At 43.8% G+C, this 23419-nt stretch overlaps 2 protein-coding genes across 3 annotated transcripts; both read left to right on the top strand.

The window, feature by feature from the left end:
- Positions 1-1964: 1964 nt before the first annotated feature.
- On the top strand, positions 1965-21767 carry LOC310757175 (zinc-binding protein A33-like). Of its 2 annotated transcripts, XM_083602407.1 has the most exons (6): positions 1965-2234; positions 3366-3793; positions 14497-14598; positions 15754-15849; positions 19801-20833; positions 20896-21767. In XM_083602407.1, the coding sequence occupies exons 2-5, from the start codon at positions 3787-3789 to the stop codon at positions 20322-20324; spliced, it is 729 nt and encodes a 242-aa protein (XP_083458533.1). In that variant the 5' UTR covers positions 1965-2234; positions 3366-3786; the 3' UTR covers positions 20325-20833; positions 20896-21767. The 2 variants fall into 2 exon arrangements, with proteins under 2 accessions (XP_083458533.1, XP_083458532.1); XM_083602406.1 differs by lacking the exons at positions 1965-2234; positions 3366-3793 and adding an exon at positions 13022-13225.
- On the top strand, positions 5747-10310 carry LOC310758109 (vomeronasal type-2 receptor 26-like; the record flags this gene model as incomplete). Its single annotated transcript, XM_083604046.1, has 3 exons — positions 5747-5932; positions 7650-7776; positions 9064-10310. The coding sequence occupies 3 exons, from the start codon at positions 5747-5749 to the stop codon at positions 9966-9968; spliced, it is 1218 nt and encodes a 405-aa protein (XP_083460172.1). The 3' UTR covers positions 9969-10310.
- Positions 21768-23419: the final 1652 nt, after the last annotated feature.

Below are 23419 nucleotides of genomic sequence, written 5' to 3'. Positions count from 1 at the left end.
ACCAGATTTGGATAGATATATATATGGCTAATAAGGATGAGGACTTGCATAATCAGAGGTGGTCTGTGGGTCTGATGTTTGACTGCATCCCCATCAGCCTAGATGACAGACTTTGAAGTGAGACACAGGATGAGGCTTGTAGGCGGTTGTATTTCTTTCTTGGCAGATCTCTCGACAAATTTATTGCTATAATAAAGTCAATTGAAGGGGGGTGTCTACTGTATGCTTGGACCCAAAATGATGCTTATGCTGTTATTGTTTCATTTGCACTTTGGGTTAGTGATGAGTGAAGATGAAGATATCTCAAGCTTACGAATGTCTCCAAATAATTATTACAGACCAGGCGATTACTTCATTACTGGAGTTATACCGTTGAGGACAGCTATCTATCCAACACATGCTTTCACATCTGACCCTGTCTATGACTTCCTCCCGTAAGTGTTACGAGCTTTTGCTTTTTCTCAGCTTGTTCTGGTCTCCCCTGGACTCCCAGGTTCTCAATTTCATAATATTTTTTGCAAGGTGCCTTGGGTAGCAACCAATTCACTCATAGCTATGAATGGCGGCTGCCCCAATGGTCCCAGTTTTCTGGGCACAGATGCAGTTTTTCAACACCTACTCTTGCCAAATCGCTTTCCCTTCTTTGCTGTTTGCTGAGATTTAAAAGAAGCTGCTTCAAAGTACTAGTCCATGTTTCTGGAGGTGTCCTTTTCCTTCAGGAACTCTTGAACAGGGATGTGCTCAGTAGAACAGCGTCTGCGTTGCATGCAGAATGCCCCAGCATCAGTCCCCAGCATCTCCAGGAGCTAGCCCTCTTGAAATCTAGGAAAGCAACTATGTCAGTGTTGATTACACTGAACTGGATGGAGTAATGCTCTGATTCAGTATATATCAGCTTCCTAACATCTGACGCTTTGTTAAGTCTACATTTGTAAACCCTAAATTTAGATTTAGCTGGCACTCTAAATCAGTTTTCCCCCTGACTTGGTTAATTTTAACTGTCTTTATGCTGCAACCCATTGCCCCACTGTTGTAGTATATAATGAGCGAGAAAAAAGTGACTTTTTAAAAAGTCACTTTTCTGAGTATTATTATTATTATTATTATTATTGTTGTTGTTGTTGTTGTTATTGTTGTTGTTGTTGTTGTTATTATTATTATTATTATTATTATTATTATTATTATTATTATTTCTATACCACCCTATACCCAAAGGTATCAGGGCGGTTCACATAAAATATCAAATACATCAAATCAAAACAAAACCAACAACCAATAACACCCCCCCCCCAAAAAAAGAGCCAGCATTTTTCAAAAGGCTATAGGATGCAGATCAAGTCAGGCAGGACTGGTTGAATGATGAAAAGGAACATTTTTGCCTGGCACCTAAAGGTGTATAGTGAAAAAACAGAAGAAATAAGTAAATGTGAGGTAAAAGTGTACTTAACAGATAATGTACAATGAGAATGTTTGGAAGTCTTTTTTAGAACACCAACTACTTTTTCTTCTTCTTTATTTCATTTTATTTATTCATTCATTTATTTTTTCATAAATTGTAGTGTCATGTGTATTGTGAGGTATACAAAGTATCTTTGCTTCAGTTGCCACCATTTTCTTTTTTTGTTACAAACAAAAACAGAGAGTATTGTATAAATGTTGTATAAATGTATATTGTTAAAAATAATAAAGATTGAATGGGGGTGGGGGAGAAAGACACCCTAATGTAGCCAGGGCAGGGTTTTTCTCCTTCTTGCTATGAGATATCTACAAGACAAAGCTCAGGTCTGCTTCGTACATTTTTAAACTAGTGGAATAGAAAAGTTTGCAGGTCTTCCTTCCAAGTAGGTCACTCATAGTCACTGGCATTTTGGGGGGCTGGGGGGAGAGCAGGACTGGAACATACCATTTTACCAGTTGATATGCCATTTGCTTTTTATCCGAGGGTACTGGAGACAAACTATCAGCACGTCCTGGCCATCCTGTTCGCCATTAAAGAGATCAATGAAGATCCTGAGCTCTTACCCAATATCACCCTTGGCTACAGTATCTATGAAAACTGCTTCAGCGTCAGAAGAGCCTATGAAGCCACCATAGACCTGTTCTCTACCAGACATTGGATGGTCCCTAATTTCAAGTGTGGGAGGCAAGGAAAACTCCTGGCTGTTATTCAAGGAGGGGACTTTGAAACCTTTTTCCAGATGGCAACCATGCTAGATGTTTACAAGGTCCCTCAGGTATGGAGACAGGTTGCCAACCATGCCACACATGTATAGAGATACAAAGGGAGTCTTTTTCTCAGGGCCAGCTCCTTGGCTGAGAAATTCATTGGTATAGTATCCCCCTCCACAATAAGCTGTGGTACTGATGGGCTTAGCTGGTGGTGAGCAGCAATGGTGGTGCTACTGAGAACACCAGAATGGGTTGGTTGGAGCCAGCGTTTAAATTTCCTGCAATCCCCTAGTTCAGCAGCACACTGCATTGTGCCTTGGGTATTTGGGGAAATTTAGGTGGAGACTGCTATTGGAATTTCCTACGATAATCCATATTGATGATGCATCAGTCCACTTCAGAGCACTATAGGAAATGTGAATCGTGCGAGGTTGGGAAAAGATGGGACAGGATGCAATTCTGCTCAAAATTCCTTCATCTTTGGCTGCTAATGGCAGTAGGAAGGGAATTATGATATGCATGGGGCCTGCAAAACAATGTTGCAATAGTTCTGGTGTGTGCCAACCACGCATAAGATTGTAGAAGCCAAATGTACAATGATTCAAAAGCAGGTCAATCAGGTTGCCGCCACCCCAGGCTCACTTACCTGGGAGTAAGTCCAATCAAATTCCCCAGAACTTAGAGTGAGTAGATGTTTGGAACATTGCATTCTTCAGTGGAAACCATTTTTCGGCTAACAAATGTCCACATTATATTGAATGATTAGCATTTATTGCTTTCCTTCTAGCTCACTTATGGTTTTGTCAACCATTTTCTGAGTGATAACACCCAGTTCTCCTCTTCCTACTGGATGAGCCCAAAGGAAACTTCACAATACATGGGAATAGTTCAGTTGCTCCTGCATTTCAGGTGGATATGGGTTGGTCTATTTGCTCCAGATAATGATGGTGGAGATCACTTTGCAAGAACCATGAAGGTAGCATTCACTGAGAATGGCATCTGCGTAGCCTTCACATACAAGTTTCCAATAGTATATTCTGTTAACGTTCGTATTCTAAGAAGAGCACTCAACGATTTACGAGCACACATTATGCAGAGGAAAGCCAATGTGATCCTTTATTATGGTGATTCTGACTCAATGTTTCTGTTGCCTCATGTCCTAAGCAAAACTGAAATAAAATTCAGTACTCTTATAGGGAAAGTTTGGATCTCCACCGCTCTGTGGGGCTTCACCTTAAGCACATCTTTTCAATACTGGGATGTCAAATTCTTCCATGGAGCTTTGTCTTTTGTCATCCAAACAAACCAGCGGACAAAATCCCAGGGCCTTTTCTTGACTCAAGATGGGCATTTCCTGGATCGTATTTGGTCCGAGACGTTTGACTGCTCTGATTCCAACCAGAGATGGTCACGGAGAACCTGGAAAAGATGCCTGGGGAGAGGAAAGCTGGAAAGCATTCCAACATCTTGGCTTGGGAATGGTATGTCTGCTGAGAGCTACAATGTGTACAATGCTGTGTACACTGCGGCACATGCTTTCCATGCTCTGATCACATCTGTGTCTAGCCGCATGATCACCACAGAAGAAGACAGACTGGATCTTCTGAACGTAGAGGCATGGCAGGTGAGAAAGAGTGAGAGCCATTGAAATGACAGCTGAAATGGATAGCCCGTGTTTGTTGTTGTCATGCACCATTTTCTTCTGCTTGGGTTCTGGGAACCCTTTAAGCAGCGTGATGCTGCTCGCTGTCCCACTACTGAGGGGCTGCATTGGACTGGAAGGGCACATGTTTTGCATGCAGAAGGCGACAAGCTGAAGCTTTGGCATCACCTCTTAAAAAGGATGCAGACAAGGATGTGATGGGAAGGAGAGTTTGAGGATCCACTGCCACTTAGAACCAGCAATATTGGACTAGAAATTGTAGGTGTGTTCAGTATGTGTGTTGTGTATATACATCCATATGTGTGAATGTGCATGTTGAGTATCTGACTGTGTGTGGTGTGAGAGTGTGTGGCGGGACTCTACCTTCCCACTCACTCACTTCTATTATGGACCTGCCTACCATTGGCATGTAGCTCCCGGGAAGTCGGTCACATCCTGCCCACTCTTGAGCTACCTGAGCAAACACTCTGATCTATGGCATAAGACACTTTGATCTATTGGGTTCAAATCCAATAGGCAGGTGTCAGGCTTCAGGGAATCAGCTTCCTCCCCCCTTTGGCAGTAGATAAGAAGAACAAAGGGAAAGGAGTCTTCTTACCCGTTAGAAACTTTAATGATCCCAGTGAGAGAACAAAGAACCCGTCTTCTAGGAATGACGATGCTACCAATTAAGGGTTCCACCCACTTCCTCCCTAGTCACCCACATCACTACTGCATCATCTTGTTATTTTAAACAAATTTTATTAATTTTACACATTAATATTCAACACATTCATCATATAAAAGAAAAATAATAAAAGAATCAAAATCCCCACCCCCACCCCATGACCTCCCTCAACTTCCCCTTCTGGTTTTTAAAATATTTGCTGTTTCTGCTTAATTTATTTTTCCTTATTTTTGTAATCTTTTAAGTAAATGCTCTTATATTCTTATCATTTCTATACCATACCATCTTTCAAGTTAGAACTTCCATTTAATTAATTTACAGATTATTGTTTTTTAACCTTTACATTTGTTTTCTAAATTGTGAGTGTTTACTCAAACCCTGCTAGTGAGTCCATTTCTTTACAATATTTCTGTAAATACAGCATGAATGGTTCCCATTTTTTTTTTAAGTCTTTACTGTCATTGTCTCTAAGTCTTCCTGTAAGTTTCTCCATTTCTGCATATTCCATAAATTTAACTTGCCATTCTTCTTTTATTGGTATCTTGTCATCTTTCCATTTTGGGGCTAGTAGAATCCTAGCCACCGTTGTAGCACACATAAATAACTTGTTTTGTTCTTTTGGCAGTTCGTATAATGTTTAACAAAAATGCTTCTGGCTTTTTGACAAAAGTTATATTGAACATCTTTTTCAATTCGTTATAAATCATTTCCCAATAATTTTAAATTTTGGGTGGAGATGCTCTCAAAAAACGCTCAAGAACTTTGTCCAGATTTTCAGTTTTGGGAATATGGCAACCCTACCTACAGGGAGATTTGGCCAAATGACCTGCTCCCAGTGGAGGCTGGCAGGAAAGAGGCAAGGACAAAACAGGGAAAGAGACAGTAGGAAACTACCTTTGTAGATTAGTAGTTTGGGTCAGAGCATTCAAACCTCTCGCTATGTATTTGTTTTGTTTATCTTGGCACACTAACTGTGCATTGAGGCAGATAGTCATGGTAGTTGGACATGAACTACCACATGAAAGAACAAGACCCATGTTTTGAATTACACATGCCTCAGAAAATCCCCTCATCCAATGTTTCCTACGGATTTTGGACTTCCAAATAGTTAATTGCACTGGGATGCTTCATGGCAAGTGATTCATAAATGAAAAGAAAAAAATAAAACAGTTTAATTACCCATCTTGAAATTACTGCTCCTCTAGCTTCACCCTTTTCTGAGAAGCACCCGCTTCAACAGTACGACCATGGACGAAGTGTATTTTGATGAAGATAGGGAGCTGGTAGCTGACTATGGTATTGTGAATTTGGTCACGTTTCCTAATGAAACCGCCATAAGAGTGAAAGTGGGGAAGCTGGAGACCCAAGCCTCCTCAGGCCCAAAGCTGACTATTCATGAGGAGACCATCGTGTGGCCCATCTGGTTTAATAAGGTGGGGAATGTATTCGCATTTTGCAAGCTGGTGTAATGTAGTAGCTAAGTGTGGACCCTGTGAACCAAGCCAAACAATCACCCTTTTATCCCTTATTGATCCATGAGATCCTTGCAATCTGTGAGAATGTTTCTCCTGCGAGTTTCAAAGATGTCAGAAACCTGCTTTGGAGCAGGACTTTGAATGTGGCTGTCCTTGTTGGATGGCGTTCCTGTCAAGATCTGCATTTTCTGGAAGCAACTGAAGACATTTTGGTTTTGACAGGCTTTCCCAGATGACAAATTGACTTTGCCATGAGTCTGTATTGTTTTAGCTTTGTTTTAAATGCATTGGCTGCTTTAATTGCACATCGCCTTGAGATGATTCTCTAGAACAGTGTTTCCCAACCTTGGGGCTCCAGCTGTTTTTGGACTACAACTCCCATCATCCCTAGCTAGCAGGACCAGCGGTCAGGGATAATGGGAGTTGTAGTCCAAAAGCAGCTGGAGACCCAAGGTTGGGAAACATGGCTCTAGAAGGTGATTCATAAATTAATCAGAAAAAATAACAATAATAAGAAAATTAACAACGAACTCTGTCAGTGGTCTCATTCAAATCACTATCTCTCAGTCTCTCATTTGCAATATAGGGGTGAAAATACTGTGTCGTAAGTTCTGCATGTAAAATTAGAAGAACCACTTTACAGCATCTTGAACATTAGCAAATAAATTGCCAGCTAAGATTTTGTAGACTAGAGTCCACCTAAACTTGTAACACTCTGGGGGAAGTGCTCTGACAGTGCCAGCTCTACTATTGGGCAAAATGAGACAGTCGCACCATTCACTGGGTGCTAACATGTACAGGGTGGTGTCAAGGCGATGGAGGAAAGAGCTATGTGTTCCACAGTGCTCTAGGCTACTCTTCTGCCCTCAGGTGTGGGGGAAGATGCTGTCCCACAACAAACAATGAGGCAAAATTCAGCTGCCAGTCCAGCATGTGTCATGGAGTGGAGCAAGTTTGTTCCATCAATGGATGCTGGCCATGATAATGAAGTTGTGCCTTCTTGCCAGAGTGGTACCTATTTATCTACTTGCACTTTAATATGCTTTCGAACTGCTAGGTTGGCAGGAGCTGGGACCGAGCAACAGGAGCTCACACCATCACGGGGATTTGAACCACCGACCTTCTGATCAGCAAGTCCTAGGCTCTGTGGTTTAACCCACAGCGCCACCCGCGCCCCACAGCAGACTTTACAAGATACAGACACGGATCGTAAACTCTCTTAACAAACTCCAAATGACTCTCAGAACACCACACTGACCAACCAACTATCCACCAAGGAAGGTCATGAGTCATCATGCCTAAGTGGTGACCTCAACCAATAGCAGAGTTGTATCCAAGGTCCCATATCTCTAGGCAGAATAACTCCCTCTGCTCAGTCTCCTTGGCCTTTGACCAACTCTTAATTGCCTCTGTGGGAAGCTGCACATAGGCAAAATCCCAACAGAAGGATGCTGCACCAGATGGGCCATTGACCTGATCCTGCATGCTGTTCTTGTATTCTTATGTCCAGTTCTTCATGACTGCAAAATGGCTTGGGCAGGCCTTGTTCTTCGATCACAGGAGAGAGTAAGATTCAAGTTACACAAGACACAGGCCCATCAGAATAGGACAATTTATTCTCTACAGACAAAGCAGAACCTCCTCAAACACTCTTTGTTTTCTTGATTCCCTTCAGACCAAGCCTTGTTCTACTTGCACAGAAAGTTGCCAGCCTGGGTCCCACAAGGTGGTGCCAGAAACAAAGCCCGTTTGCTGCTATAAATGTGTCCCATGCATGGAAGGAACCATTTCTACTCACACAGGTAAACGGCTTTGAGGGAGCAGCAGCTTCAATGTGAACGTAGTGATGCTAGGCCTGAAAAGAAATGTTTGCCAAGTAGAAAGTACAGCAGTCGTCTTTGCAAAATCCAGATCCAGAATTTCAAAATGCAGATTTCCACAGAACAGTCACCTTTAAAATTTCAGTTCTGGTGAAACAGTTTCAGGGCAATCATCTGTCGGATGCACTGCTTAGGAGTAGAGACCCAAATGGGCTCAAGTTCAACCTTATTCCTCTACTACTGTAGGTGCTTGCAGGGAACCTCTGCTAAACCACCACTTTTAGTCATCCGACTTCCTGAGACCATCTTGGCTGTGAGGCCTGGATGACCTCCTCCCTGCCTTGCAGGCCTTTTCCCACCTGGCCTAGCAGGGCTTGGACTGACTCCAGCTACAAAAGCCGAGGCTGCTGAACAGGCTCTAGGGTTGAGGTATCACTTGTTGCCATCATTGATATCAATTTCTTCTGTCTTTCTTTTTAGATCCTACTATGATTTAATGTGGAAATTGTTCAGATTGCTTGGGTACATTTTGATGTGTATTCTTTATTGTTAACGACTATCTTTCTTACCATTTGAAATTATGTAATGTGCTACATGTTGCAAGCTGTCTTGATCACGGTTTTAACTATGGAAAGGCAGCATACACATAAAATGATGTGTATATGTATGAATTGACCATGATGCATGGTACTCGTGTTTTACGGTCACAGTTTTCCATCAGTTTGGAAAGATGCCTCAGTCATTTCTCATAACCAAATCTCTTGTCCCAACCCCATCATGCTTTTCTCATGAGTTGTGGTGTAGCACTGCTACCCAAAATATTGCAATGGTATAAGGGCCTGGCATCTAGTACTATTTAACTTTGACTTCCACAACAAAGTGCATCACAGGACCGGGCTGTCAAAACATATGGTTCAAGTAGTCCTTGTTTCAGCTCTGACATCATCATCATCATCATCATTTACTATTTATACCCCACCCATCTAGCTGGGTTTTCCCAGCCACTCTGAAGTATAAGTCTTGACCGAATCCAGCTCAACACCAGTCCATTATCTGATAAGTAACTATTTTCCCTGCACTTCAGCTATGATCCTATGATTCCTGATTCCCTAGATCTGTATCCGTGAGAAAGGTTCATTAGGAACTTAGAGAGAGAGAATGTTGAATAAAACTATTACAAAAAGAAAATGCTACATTTTTGCAAGGGAATGTTTTAACAAGGAAAATATTTGATGTTTGGAGTATTGGAATATTTTTCCTTTCTTTCAGATGCAGATCACTGCCTTGCGTGTCTAGAAGATCAGTACTCAAACAATGAGAGGGATCAGTGCTTCCCCAAGACTATAGTCTTCCTCTCCTATGAAGAACCCCTGGGGGTTACCTTGGTTTTCTTTGCTCTACTCTTGTGCCTAATCACAAGTACTATTCTGGGAATCTTCATTAAATACCAAGACACTCCGCTTGTTAAAGCCAATAACCGAAACCTCACTTACATCCTCCTTGCTTCTCTCCTGCTTTCCTTTCTTTCTTGTCTTCTGTTCATTGGCCAGCCTCAAGAAGTCACCTGCCTTCTCTGTCAAACCATCTTCAGCATCATCTTCTCGGTCGCCGTCTCTTCTGTGCTGGCAAAAACTATAACTGTGGTTTTGGCATTCATGGCCACAAAACCAGGGAACAGAATTAGCAAGTGGGTGGGAAAGAGTTTGGCAAATGGTATTGTCCTTTTTGGTTCTGCCTTTCAGTTTGGCATCTGCATTGCCTGGATCGGAATGTATCCCCCCTTCCCAGAACTGGACATGGATTCCCAAGTCACACAGACAATTCTGCAGTGCAATGAAGGGTCTGTCACCATGTTTTACTCCGCCCTTGGCTACATGGGCCTTCTGGCTGCCATCTCTTTTACAGTTGCTTTCCTCGCCAGGAAGCTCCCTGGGGGGTTCAATGAAGCCAAGTTTATCACCTTCAGCATGCTGGTGTTTTGCAGTGTTTGGGTCTCCTTTGTGCCAACTTACTTGAGCACCAAGGGGAAATACATGGTGGCTGTGCAGATCTTCTCCATCTTGGCTTCCAGTGGTGGGTTACTGGGCTGCATCTTCCTTCCCAAATGCTACATCATTGTCCTCAGGCCTGATTTGAATACAAAAGAGCACCTGATGTTGAAAAGCAAAGATTAAGGTTGAGGTAAACAAGGAGGGGGGAGCGAAACCCTCTCAAAGACTTGAATGTGAAAACGCTCAGATAGATGGTTAACTTTTTTACTTACTCACATGGGAAGCCAACCCCCACCCAACCCAGCATACGAAATGCTACATTACCAAAGCAGACAGCAGATGGCTTGCTGATTTCTGCTAAGCTGATTTATTATTTTAGTGAGGTATATGTGGGTGGATGGGATCCTAACCACCTTGTATAAAGTGAAGTAGATAAGGAGGAATCTTACCTGAAAGCGCTACAATTTATAGTTCAAATACTTTTCTTCTTCCACATCATACTGAATTACAGATTTCAGGTTTACAGGCACCGACTGAGGTAAATTAGTTAAATGTCTTTTACTTAAAGATGCACACTGTGTTAAGATCCACAGTGCCACCTGCAGGAAATACATTAAACTGTCTGCTTTTTCATCAATAAAATACAGTCATACCACCGGTTACAGACGCTTCAGGTTGTGTTTTTTCGGATTGCGGACTGCCAAAACCCGGAAGTACCAGAACGGGTTACTTCCGGGTTTTGGTGGTCGCGCATGCGCAGAAGCGCCGAATCACAACCCACGCGTGCGCAGATACACCGCTGCGGGTTGCGGATGCTGCGGGTTGTGAACATGCATCCCGCATGGATCATGTTCGCAACCCGAGCGGCCACTGTATTCGGAATGCAACTGCAAAAGGGACACACAATGCTCTCAAGCAGTGCCTAAAGTATGACATAAAAGGAAGTGGGGTGATTTAAAAGGGTAAGTGGGGGGGGAAGAAATGGGATACACTTAACTATGTCCATTTAAAAGAAGTGGGATCTTCAAGCACTGGCTGTTAGGACCTCCCATGCTGGCTTGAAACTTCCGCTGCTCAGACCAAACAATGGATTGCCCTTCTTGCAGCTAGTGCCAAACTGTGCTGCACATTGATAAAAAGGCAATGTGTCTGTTTGAAGAATTCAGAAATATTTTGCCCACCATGGGGTTCGACCCCAGAACCCTGAGATTAAGTGTTTCATGCTCTACCAGCTGAGCTACCAAGTGTGCTGTGACTACCAATTTGCTACCAAATTTAACTCAAGGTTTTACTGTTGGTATATAAGGCCCTAAACCACTTTGAACCAGGGTATCTGAGAAGCTGCTCTTCCTTTACATCCCACCCTCATCATTTAGATTTTTGGATGAAGATCTGTTGATGGTGCCTGCAGACAAGCTTGCTCTGACATGGTCCCCCCCCCCCACCTCTCGTTCCACCCACTTTTGGTTCCAGTCCCACAACTGCCAGTATGCTATACATTTCTGTGCGCTCTGGCTTCCATCATGGTGTTCCGTTGTGCCAATAAGTGGTTCAGTCATGCTGCCCACATGACCCGGAAAGCTGTCTGTGGACAAATGCTGGCTCCCTTGGCCTCAAAGTGGAGATGAGCACAGCAACCCCATAGTCGCCTTTGACTGGACTTAACTGTCCAGAGGTCCTTTACCTTTACTAGCAGATTGCTCCAGCCTCCCTGCCGTATTCATCTTATGACTATTTTCTTGAATAAATAAGTATTCCCGAAGTGGATTAAGAACAAAGCATCACCCTAGGATGAATGCCACTTTAAAAAAATAAAAAAATAAGAATTTTAAATCTGCTTATTATAGATCACATTCACAGTTGCTGAAATAAGTTTATGGCCATCATTTTATTTATTTATTTATTTATTTTTAGACACAGGTATCAAGGCATCCCATGACTTCTTTTTGTGGTTTTGTTATGTTTTGCTTTAAAACAAACAACAATTAATTAAATGAGGTAAAGGTAAAGGACACCTGGACGGTTAAGTCCAGTCACAAAGCGACTATGGGGCTGCAGTGCTCATCTTGCTTTCCGGCTGAGGGAGCCGGCGTTTGCCCACAGACATCTTTCCGGGTCATGTGGCCAGCATGACTAAACCACTTCTGTCACAAGGGAACACCATGACAGAAGCCAGAGAGCACGGAAACACCGTTTACCTTCCTGCCACAGTGGTACCTATTTATCTACTTGCACTGCTGTGCTTTCAAACTGCTAGGTTGGCAGGAGCTGGGACAGAGCAATAGGAGCTCAACCTGTTGTGCGTATTTGAACCACCAACCTTCCGATCAGCAAGCCCAAGAGGCTCAGTGGTTTAGACCACAGCACCACCCGCTGTGAATAGATAAATAACACCAAATAAATGATTAAATGAACAACAGAACTGGAAACCAGAAACAGCTAGATAAAAATAGCATGTGAAAATAACTCAGCCTCTCTACGTACCACAAAGGAAAAACCTGGGTGAATGGGAAAAAATTCCATTTAAACTGCCAAAATAGCAGGTACCAACTGAATGGAGAGAAGGTGCCACTTTCTCACTGTAGCCGATCAGTTGACTTCCATGGTGACATGGCTGCCCAAGCCCTTTTGCCACCTGAGGAAGAAAAAAAATATCACCCCTCCCACTCTGCTCTTAAAGTCAAAGTGCAAAATAGCAACTTATTTTGGCACATAAGGCAGAAAATCCCACAAGCGTGTCTTTCTGGGAGTGAAAAATTAAACACAATTAAAGTTGATGGAGTTTTATGATACTCAAGTCTCTTGCCTAAGGCAGCTGCCTCACTCCATCTAATGGTAGGGCCAGCCCTGTTCTCTGGGAAGAGGGATTGATTGTTAAATCATTCTGGGAATAGTAGCTTTGTGCAGGGTATAGGGGTCTCCTATCAGCTCTCAGCAGCCTTAACAAACTACACATTCCAGAATTCTTTGGAGGAAACCATGACTGTTTAAAGCAGGGTTTCCCAAATGTGGGTCTCCAGCTGTTTTTGGATTACAGTTCCCACCTCCCTGACCACTGGTCCTGCTAGCTAGGGACGATGGGAGTTGTAGTGCAAAAACAGCTGGAGACCTCTGTTTGGGAAACCCTGGTTTAAAGTAATATGATATCCCTTTAAATTTTGTATAACTGAGCAAATTCGGTGAGAAATGTCAGAGGTTGGCTCGTCCCGAAAAGAGTTGAATTTAAGAGCTGCATTACCACTTCCTGTGTGGGTTCTTTCCTGACGTTTATCAGATTTTCAGAGCTTTGAGGAATCATTAGTTCCTTTTCTGGAGGGTGGTGCTCTTTAAGCGAATAAGTCAGATCAAATAGTTGATGAACATGGGGGATGAAAAGCAAAGGACAACTGGACCAGAGAGAGGACAGTTGCCTGCAATACCGCCTCGTGCTCAGGCCAAAGGTATGGATCAAAATATTCTAAATATTGCTTTTGGTTTTCAACCGATGTAGCTAGCTAGTCTTTCTTTTAAGCTTCAGAACAAATATTTTGTAAATACATTAACAGAAAAACAAACATAAGGCACAGGGCAAGTACCTGACAGACAAGTGAGAAGTTGAAGGTCAAATGAGGAGGAGAAGGGTTATGGCTGTTGTTTATTTTCAGCTGAGGTGAGCATAGAGAAAGTCACTTGTCCCAGATGTAGCTAACTATAGAAGGGGTCAGCAAACTTTTTCAGCAGGGGGCGGTCCACTGTCCCTCAGACCTTGTGGGGGGCGGCCGGACTATATTTTGGAAGAAAAAAGAAGAAAAATGAATTCCTATGCCCCACAAATAACCCAGAGATGCATTTTAAATAAAAGCACACATTCTACTCATGTAAAAGCATGCTGATTCCCGGACCGTCCGTGGGCCAGATTTAGAAGGTGATTGGGCTGGATCTGGCCCCTGGGCCACCGGAGGAAAGATGCATCCTGGTTGCTGGGGGGGGGGGGAGGAAGGCAAATTACTGAGATTCCAAGAACTAGAAAATGAAACAAACACAGAAGAATTGCACAAAAGGGTCGCAGCTGGTGGGTAGGGACAGCAGCTCTTAAGGGACCTCTTTAGGACTTCTGTTGCCTGGTGTACAAAGCACACACTTGTTAGTCACAGCTCTGACTCATTGACTAAAAACACTAAAAGGGAGCAACTATTTCATTTCACAGAAATTTCTTGGAAGGCGACCTTCATACATGCTTTCGTAACGTTCTTTTTAGGAGGTTCAGAGGCTTTTTTTAAGAAACGAAAGTTCACCTTCTGGGGATCCTGCTGGCTGTGGGGTCTGTAGTCACTGGAGGAGGAACGGGGGTGCGGAGGGAGCAGACTGCCCCCGGCACCACTATTCCGGCAGGGTGCCATCGTGGCAGCCCCCCCTGGACACGCGCCAGGCGGCGGGCGCCACGCCCCCAGAACACACACCACACCCTCACGGGTGGCTAACCATGCCCCCGCCTGCTCTCTGCCCCCGGTAGCGGAGCATGCACCTTCGCCACTGTCTGTAGTGGCCCCATGTACTATGACTGTAGGCTGCTTATTTCCACTCAGTCACGAACCAGATGTGGACCGACTTCAGCTTCAGACTAAGTTACATCACCATGTGCCCTTAGATCATGAAAGCTCTCAACTGGCCGCTAAAGGTTTCATGTACACTTTCCGTATTGTTGAGTTTCACACCATTTGGTTCTCCACAGATCCTTCTTCTTCCATGTTCTTCTGGCCTGGAATGGCTTTTGGGGTTTTGCTGGCAGCGAGCGTCGCTCTGAAGTGCATTTTGATCTTCATGATTTTGTCTGGTAATTGTACAATTTCATCATGTAGTCTAAAAACAGGAGCCAGGGCTAACACCCAAACGCCAGCCTACTATGTACAAGAAGACTGAAAGCAGCCCTGTTTAGGGAAGTTTTTAAGGTTTTTGTTTTTCTTTGGCATGGCTGTTCTTTTCTTTTTTTAAAAAAATGGACCTTCAAAAAGTACATAACTATATGTGCATCAAACATGTGAGACACAAACAAAAAAGAGAAACAGAACCCGTGTACAGTGGAACCTTGGTTTATGAACTTAATCCGTTCCGGCAGTCCATTCTTAAACCAAATCCATTCTTAAACTGAGGCGCACCTTCCCTAATGAGGCCTCCCACCACCAATGCCCTTCCACCATTCGGCTTCCATTTGTAGACCAAGGTAAAGTTCGCAAACCGAAACACTACTTCCGGTTTTGCGGAGTTCATAAACCAAATAGTTCGTAAACAGGATTGTTCGTAAACTGAGGTACCACTGTATAAGGGAAAACAAGGGGGGGTGTTTGATGTTTTATTGTGTTTTTAATATTGGAAGCTGCCCAGAGTGGCTGGAGAGGCCCAACCAGATGAGCAGGGTATAAGTAATAAGTAATAAATTATTATTATTATTATTATTATTATTATTATTATTATTATTTCCTATCCAATCCTCTCCATGTTCCTCTGTAGGTCTGTCACACCAGACATTTACACAGGGCTTTTTTTCCAGCTAGAACTCGCTAGAACTCAGTTCTGGCACCTCTCAGGTGGGCTCCATCGCCCTTATAAGAGAACAAAGGGAGGTGTTCCTGGTGAGTTCCAACACCTCTTTTTCTAGAAAAATAGCACTGCATTCACAGCACCATACATTCACAGCACAGCCCTCCAACACAAAGAATCCTGGAAATTGTAGTCTGTTGAGGGTGCTTCAGAATTGTTTCTCTGCGGGTGGTAAGCTATACAGCTCCCAGGGTTCCTTTTTGGGTGTGCATGCTTTGAATGTGCTTCAGAGTTCTGTTGTGGGCACCACCTTAAATATAAAGATATATTTTGGATGATAGGCAGACTGACATTTTATGCATAGACACCTATGCATAAGAAGAGCTCTCTGCACGACAGCAATGGACGACAGCTTGCTCTGATGCAGAGCTCTCTCTCTCTCTCTTTTAAGCTTCTAAGGTTCCTGCTGAGAAAACGAATCCACATGAGATCCAGAGTTGCCGGCAAAAATGCATCCCTTGCAGATCAGCTAACAGCCACCTGACAGGTAACGCCCTGACCTTTTGGTACTTCAGATGCATCCATTATATCTAACTACTTTGGCACCAGATGCAGAACTCAACTCCAGGTGCAGAAGTGACCTGGCTAAGGCCCCCTCCACATTTGGGAATGGATAAAATGTTCATTTGAATTGGTAACGTCTTAGAAACTCCCTCCACCCACAGCGAGTGCAATGCTAGGACATCTTTTTTCGCTTTCTGTTGACAGCCAGCTTTCAATGCAATATTTGATGGCACTGTTCACTGCGATGGTAACCAACTTCTGAGTCTAGTGCCCACTCTCAGTTCTCTCCCACTCATCAAATGCAGATATAGGAAGGTATCAGTTCCACGCCGCTTTAGCTCTGTGGGCAATACCTGTGCACACCCCAAGCCACTATGGTCTCATTCTTCTGCAGACATAGGAGGATGTGTTTGAGTGTCAGTCTGGTCTGATAGGATAATTTGGCTTTTGTGGCTCAGACCGCGTCATGCAATATGACAGGCAGGCTTACTGTAGCTGCAGTTGATGCTCCTATAACTGTGTGGATTAAAGAGCCCTTAAAAAAAAAAAAAGGCCGTTGTTGTCTGCGATTGTTGCTGTCATATTATGGTGGAGGAGCCAAATTATGTTTACAAATTTATCTGGGCAGCCAATTTTCAGAAGGACAGTCCATAGGGCATTACTATTTACAGTGTTGAAAGCCTTAGTCAGGTCAATAAACGCCATATACAGGGGTTGGTTTTGCTCTCTGCATTTTTCTTGAACCTGTTGAGTGGTGAAAATCATGTCCACTGTACCCCTAGAAGGCCAAAAACCATTTTGGGATTTAGGAAGGGTCACCTTGGATATTGTTACGAGACGGTTTGCTAAGATCCTTGCAAGAATTTTGCCAGCTGCAGCTAATAGAGAGATGCCTTAGTAGTTTCCACAATTAGTTCTGTCACCTTTTTAAAAGATACTGATAATTTTGGCATCTCTAAAGTCTGCTGGGATTTCTTCTCTTTCCCATATTTTTTCAATGAGCTTGTGGAGTTGTTCTGTAAGTTCAATTCTGCCCACTTTGAAGATTTCAGCAGGTATCCCATCAGGTCCACTGGCTTTGTTGTTTTTCACTTGGTTAATAGCTGTACGCAACTCTCCCAGATTTGGAGATACAGCAAGCTCATCTCTAATTTGTTTTTGCGGTATTTGTGAGAGGCCGTTAGCAGCTACGGGGAAGTTGTGGTTAAGGAGATGTTGGTAATGTTCTTTCCAGCACAGTGCAATAGCTTCTTTATCTTTTAGAAGTGTGATACCGTCTGCTGAGCGTAGAGGGCATATGCCATGATTTATTGGCCCATAGATGGTCTTTGTGGCTTTAAAGAAACTCTGTGCATCATGAGTGTCGGCTAAGTGCTGGATCTCTTGAGCTTTTTTTAACCACCAGGTGTTTTTTAGTTCTCTGGTTCTTCTTGGAACCTCAGCCTGTTCAAAAGGAATAGACCAAACAGGAAGGGAGGAGGAGTAGCATTGTACATAAAGGATGTGTACACTTGTGATGAAATCTATGAACTGGAGCATGAAAAGCAGATTGAGAGTATATGGGTAAAATTGTAGGAGAGAGAAACGACAGTGATCTTACTGCGGGTGTCTGCTATAGACTGCCAAGCCAGACTGAAGACTCAGATGATGCCTTACTAGAGAAGATTACCAAACATTCAAAAAGGAGAGGAATAGTAGTCATGAGGGACTTCAGCTTCCCCAGTATCTGTTGGGACTCAAAGTGTAAGGTCTGATGAATTCCTCCATTGCATCATTGACAATTTCATTTCCCAGAAGGTGGAAGAACCAACAAGGGGATCATCTATTTTGGACCTGGTCCTCACCAATAGGGAGGAACTGATAGATGAAGTGGAAGTACTTGGAAACTTGGGAGGAAGTGATGATGTTCTCCTGGGTTTCAGGATACAGAGGCAATGGAAAATGGAGTGTAGTGGGACTCACACTCTGGACTTTAAGAAGGCCAATTTCTAAAAGCTGAAGGAGCTACTGGGAGTGATCCCGTGGTCAGAAATACTCAATGAGAAGATGGGAGTTTCTAAAAGGAGAAATAGTGAAGGCCCAAATGTAGACAATACCAACAAGAAAGAAATGTGGGAGGCATCTAAGGAAACCAGTGTGGCTGCATAAGGAGCTTACAGATGAGTTGAGAGTTAAGAAGGACATGTATAAGAAATGAAAAAAGGGGAAATCACAATGGAGGAGTATAGACAAGTAGCCAACAGTTGCAGAGGGAAAGTCAGGCTGGCTAAAGCTCAGAATGAACTCAGGCTTGCAAGAGTGGTTAAAAATACAGTGGTGCCTCAGGTTACATATGCTTCAGGTTACAGATTCCTCTAACCCAGAAATATTACCTCGGGTTAAGAACTTTGCTTCAGGATGAGAACAGAAATCGTGCAGGGGCGGCACAGTGGCAGCAGGAGGCCCCATTAGCTAAAGTGGTGCTTCAGGTTAAGAACAGTTTCAGGTTAAGAACAGACCTCCAGAACGAATTAAGTGCTTAACCCGAGGTACCACTGTAATGAAAAAGGTTTCTTCAGCTATGTCTGAAGTAAGAGGAAGAACAAGCAAGTGGTAGGTCCTCTGTGTGAGGAACACAGAGAAATGCTATTGGTTGACAGAGAAAAGGCATAGTCAGAGTTCAATGAAATATTCCAGCCAGGCAAACATTCTGGTTGTGATGTGGGACAAGCAAGGGGTGTGGCCTGGGGGAGTTTATAGGGCCAGATAGAGAGTCCTGGAGGGCCGCATTTGATCCCTGGTGTTTTACTTTTATGTAAAAAAAGGTAAAGTTTCTATCTACCCACTTTTACTGAACTCAGTTTGGGGGCAGAGGGAATCCGCATGCCATAATAATTGCTTGTAAAAGTTAATCTGCATTCTGTTCCTCTGAGTATTATTATTATTATTATTATTATTATTATTATTATTATTATCACCATTATCATTATCGTTATCATTATCATTATCATTATTATTATCTTATAGCCCACCCTGGGTTGCCCCAGCTACTATAAGCGACTAGTGTGATAGTTAAGCTGCATATTCATATTCTATGTTGTTTTCCCATGTAATCATCATTTGAATATAATGCTGTTCTTTATGTCTCCCATCCCCAAGATTCACTTATGTATCAGGTGCCGTTGATTTTTATTTTTTGACACTACTGTACTTATATCTTCTTATAAACTGAGGGCTCCTCTGAGATTGGTGGCTTTGTTTGTTTTTACAGGGGGATTCAGCAACAAAACTTTTGTAAGTCAAACATTGAAAGCAAAATGGCATAGCCAATACTACCATGAGAACAACTAATCATGAACGTACAATAGAAAAGGAGGTCTGGAAAAGTTCTGACATGCATTAGTTGATCTTCTGCTTATTAAAAATAGTCTTTCCAAACATATTTCCTCTTGCTTGGTCACCATCTTTTTACCCACTGGGGCAAATTTTGTTGTTGTTTAGTCGTTTAGTCGTGTCCGACTCTTCGTGACCCCATGGACCAGAGCATGCCAGGCACTCCTATCTTCCACTGCCTCCTGCAGTTTGGTCAAACTAATGCTGGTAGCTTCGAAAACACTATCCAACCATCTCATCCTCTGTCGTCCCCTTCTCCTTGTGCCCTCCATCTTTCCCAACGTCAGGGTCTTTTCCAGGGAGTCCTCTCTTCTCATGAGGTGGCCAAAGTATTGGAGCCTCAGCTTCAGGATCTGTCCTTCCAGTGAGCACTCAGGGCTGATTTCCTTCAGAATGGATAGGTTTGATCTTCTTTGCAGTCCATGGGACTCTCAAGAGTCTCCTCCAGCACCATAATTCAAAAGCATCAATTCTTCGGCAATGGCAAATTAAAGAACCTCATTTTTAATCTTTGGTTCTAGGGACTGAATAACAGGTTGTGATCTCTTTTTCCTCTTCACAGCCAATTTGACTCTGGATCCAAGCACAGCTCATCCCCAGCTCTACGTATCAGAAAACCTGAAGAGTGTGAAATGGAGATACATGAAACAAAGTGTGAACAGTAGCTCTCTGAGATACGACTTGTTGGACAGCATCCTAAGCCACCAGGGCATCAACTCGGGGAAATTTTGCTGGGAAGTAGAAGTGGTGGAAGGGGGCAGTTGGTGGGGTGTGGGAATCGTGAGGGAGTCTGCAAACAGAAATGGGAAAATTCTCCTTGCACCAGAGGGGGGGTACTGGGGGGTACAGCGTATTGATGGGCAGTACCAGTCAATTACTGCCAATCCTAGGACTAATTTGTCCTTGTGCCATCCCCCGAGTAGGATCCGTGTTTCCCTGGACTACTCGGAGGGCCTGGTAGCATTTTTTGACGGTGATACTGATGCCCATCTCTTTACCTTTCCGAAAGCAAAATTCTCTGGGGAAAAGGTCCATGCCTGGTTCTTGATTGAGGGATGGAATGGGGAGCTCACAGTCCATCCGTGAGAGAAAGGAGCATCTTAATCAAAAGTTACCAAGCTGTGGTCCATGATCTTCATTCAGATGGTCCATAGCATTTATCTGGATTTGTGGTTGAAGACGGCGGGCGGAACATCCACCACATCAAACGGTCCTGTTGATTATAGCTTCTTTTATTTCTTATACTGTACAGGCGGTGACTATTTTGGGCGTGTCCAACTGATGCATGGTTGCCGACGTGTGAGTCCTTTTGGACCTGGAAGAGGGCAGAACGGGGGTGTCATGGGGGCAGGGTGGGGCAGAACAGGGGTGGGGTATAATGGGATGGGACGCACTTTTGCGTGGGGGGGGGGCTGGGAACGGAAGCCCCAAGCAAAATGGTCGCTGTTTATGCTGTGTTGTATTGCGATTTGAATTCTATGGACTTGCAATTACCACAAGAGGCAGAAAAACTAGTAGGTGGCCAGCCAAGACCCTCAGCACTTTTCAAGGTGTCATAGAATAATAGAACTGTAGAGTTGGAAATGACCCCAGGGGTCATTTAGTCCAATCCTCTGCAATGCAGCAATTGCAACTAAAACACCCATGACAGATGGAGGTTTACAAATCTCCAATGAAGGAGAGTCCACCACTTTTCAAGGAAGTTTGTCCCACTGCCGAACTGCTCTTACTGTCCATGGGGGGTGGGGGGAGGGGAGTTTATGAACCACTGTCTTGATGCTATCAGAGTCTCTTGACCCTGCTGTTCAAGGGCCTCAAACTGCTCTCTGGCTCTGTGGACACTATACCTTTAAATCACATTCAGAACGCGTTGCCTTCAAAGAATTATGGGCACTCTCATCTTTTAACATCATGCAAGGAATTGTATCTGTGAGGGGTGACCTGCTGTCCTTGGAATTCTCTGATGTGCTTTAAAGGTTTAGTTACAGGGGTCAGCAAACTTTTTCAGCAGGGGGTCAGTCCGCTGTCCCTCAGATCTTGTGGGGGGGGCAGACTATATTTTGAAAAAAATAAGAATGAACGAATTCCTATGTACCACAAATACCTCAGAGATAAATTTTAAATAAAAGGACACATTCTACTCATGTAAAAACACGCTGATTCCTGGACCGTTTGCGGGCCAGATTTAGAAGGTGATTGGGCTGGATCCGGCCCCCGGGCCTTAATTTGCCTACCCATGGTTTAGTGTGTACAAAGCCTGGAGTATATGGCCTGGAGAGCTCTCATACAGGAACGCCCATCATATCCCTAAACTGACATGACGGTAATTCCTTTACCAGGCAAACCCAAATGCCACAAAACAGCATGCAAGTTTTCAATTTCCCCAAGAACTCTTCATAAGATTTGTGATTTCCATCTCTGTTGTTTGCAACACTGTCTTGTTTTTAATAGGCACACCTCTCTGAAACTATTTGTGTTCGCAGTCTATGAATTTATTGTATCTAAATAAAGGGGGAGGGGAGGAAGAAAGCCTTGGTGTTGGCTGATGTTATGGAGTCTTGTGTGGGAGTCGAAGCAGACATTCAAATGAGATTCTGTGGGGTTTTCCTGTTGCCCCATGGACTGTTGGTAAGATGAAACACACAATGGCCGGGCTCCCGTTTTCCAAAATATAAAATCCAGCTATTATCCACATCTGCCTACTTCTTTAGGAAAAACACACAGGTTTCTTGGTGGGTGGATTACAGAAATAAAGAATGGCCATAATAACAATAACAATAACAATAATAATAATAATAATAATAATAATGATGATGATGATGTATTATTTATACCCCGCCCATCTGGCTGGGCTTCCCCAGCCACACTGGGTGGCTTCCAACAAAATATTAAAATACCGTAATGCATCAAACATTAAAAGCTTCCCTAAACAGGGCTGCCTTCAGATGTCTTCTGAAAGTCTGGTAGTTGTTGTTCTCTTTGACATCTGGTGGGAGGGCGTTCCACAGGTTGGGTGCCACTACCGAGAAGGCCCTCTGCCTGGTTCCCTGTAACTTGGCTTCTCACAGGGAGGGAACTGCCAGAAGGCCCTCGGCGCTGGACCTCAGTGTCTGGGTAGAACGATGGGGGTGGAGATGCTCCTTCAGATATACTGGACCGAGGCTGTTTAGGGCTTTAAAGGTCAGCACAAACACTTTGAATTGTGCTCAGAAACGTACCGGGAGCCAATGTAGGTCTTTCAGGACCAGCGTTATATGGTCTCGGCAGCTGCTCCCAGTCACCAGTCTAGCTGCTGCATTCTGGATTAGTTGTAGTTTCCGGGTCACCTTCAAAGGTAGCCCCATATAGAGCGCATTGCAGTAGTCCAAGCGGCAGATAACCAGAGCATGCACCACTCTGGCGAGGCAGAGGGAAGGAGATTGGACAAATTCATGGATAGCCATAGCTATGTTCTCTCCATGGTCAGAGGCATGAATGGCTGGGGATCACCAGGGCAAGTGTGTTTGCTCTCAGGTCCTGCTTGGGACTTGCCCATCAGCATTTGGTTGTCCACTGTGAGAACAGGATGCTGAAATAGATGGACTTTGGGGCTGATCCAACCAGGCTCTTCTCATGTTCTTGCTCTGGCAAGCAAATAGGAAGATAGCATCCTTTAGAGTTGGAAGGGACCCAGGGGTCATCACGTCCAACTCCCCGCATTGCAGTAATCTCAGCTAAAGCAGCCATGACAGGTGGCCCTCCAACCTCAACCTCTGCTTAAAAACCTCTGAGGAAGGAGAGGACACCACCTCCTGAGGGAGACCGTTCCGCTGTCAAACAGCTCTTCCTGTCAGAAAGTTTTTCTGCATGTTTAATCGGAATCTCCTTTCTTGTCCCTTGAAGCCATTGGTTCGGGTCTCTCCAAAGCAGGAGAAAACAATCTTGCTCCATCTTCCATGTGACAGCCCTTGAAATATTTGAAGATGGCTATCCTATCTCCTCTCAGTCTCCTCTTTTCCAGGCTAAACATACCCAGCTCCTTCAAGCGTTCCCCGTAAGGCTTAGTTTCCAGACCCTTGATCATCTGGGTTGCCCTCCTCTGCACACGTTCCAGCTTGTCAACATCCTTCTTAAATTGTGGTGCCCAGAATTGGACACAGCATTCCAGGTGTGGTCTGACCAAGGCAGAATAGAGTGGTACT

Source organism: Podarcis filfolensis (genome assembly GCF_964270895.1).
Source record: "Podarcis filfolensis genome assembly, chromosome: 2".
NCBI lineage: Eukaryota > Metazoa > Chordata > Lepidosauria > Squamata > Lacertidae > Podarcis > Podarcis filfolensis.
This window is presented reverse-complemented; position numbering and strand designations above follow the sequence as displayed.

What these genes read in the sequence shown, in the direction of transcription:
- LOC310757175 (XM_083602406.1), top strand. Translation starts at nt 13,141, where the DNA reads ATGAACATGGGGGATGAAAAGCAAAGGACAACTGGACCAGAGAGAGGA. An exon ending in GCCTCGTGCTCAGGCCAAAG is followed by an intron (nt 13,226 to 14,496) that starts GTATGGATCAAA and finishes GGTTCTCCACAG; the next exon opens with ATCCTTCTTCTTCCATGTTC. An exon ending in AGCTAACAGCCACCTGACAG is followed by an intron (nt 15,850 to 19,800) that starts GTAACGCCCTGA and finishes TCCTCTTCACAG; the next exon opens with CCAATTTGACTCTGGATCCA.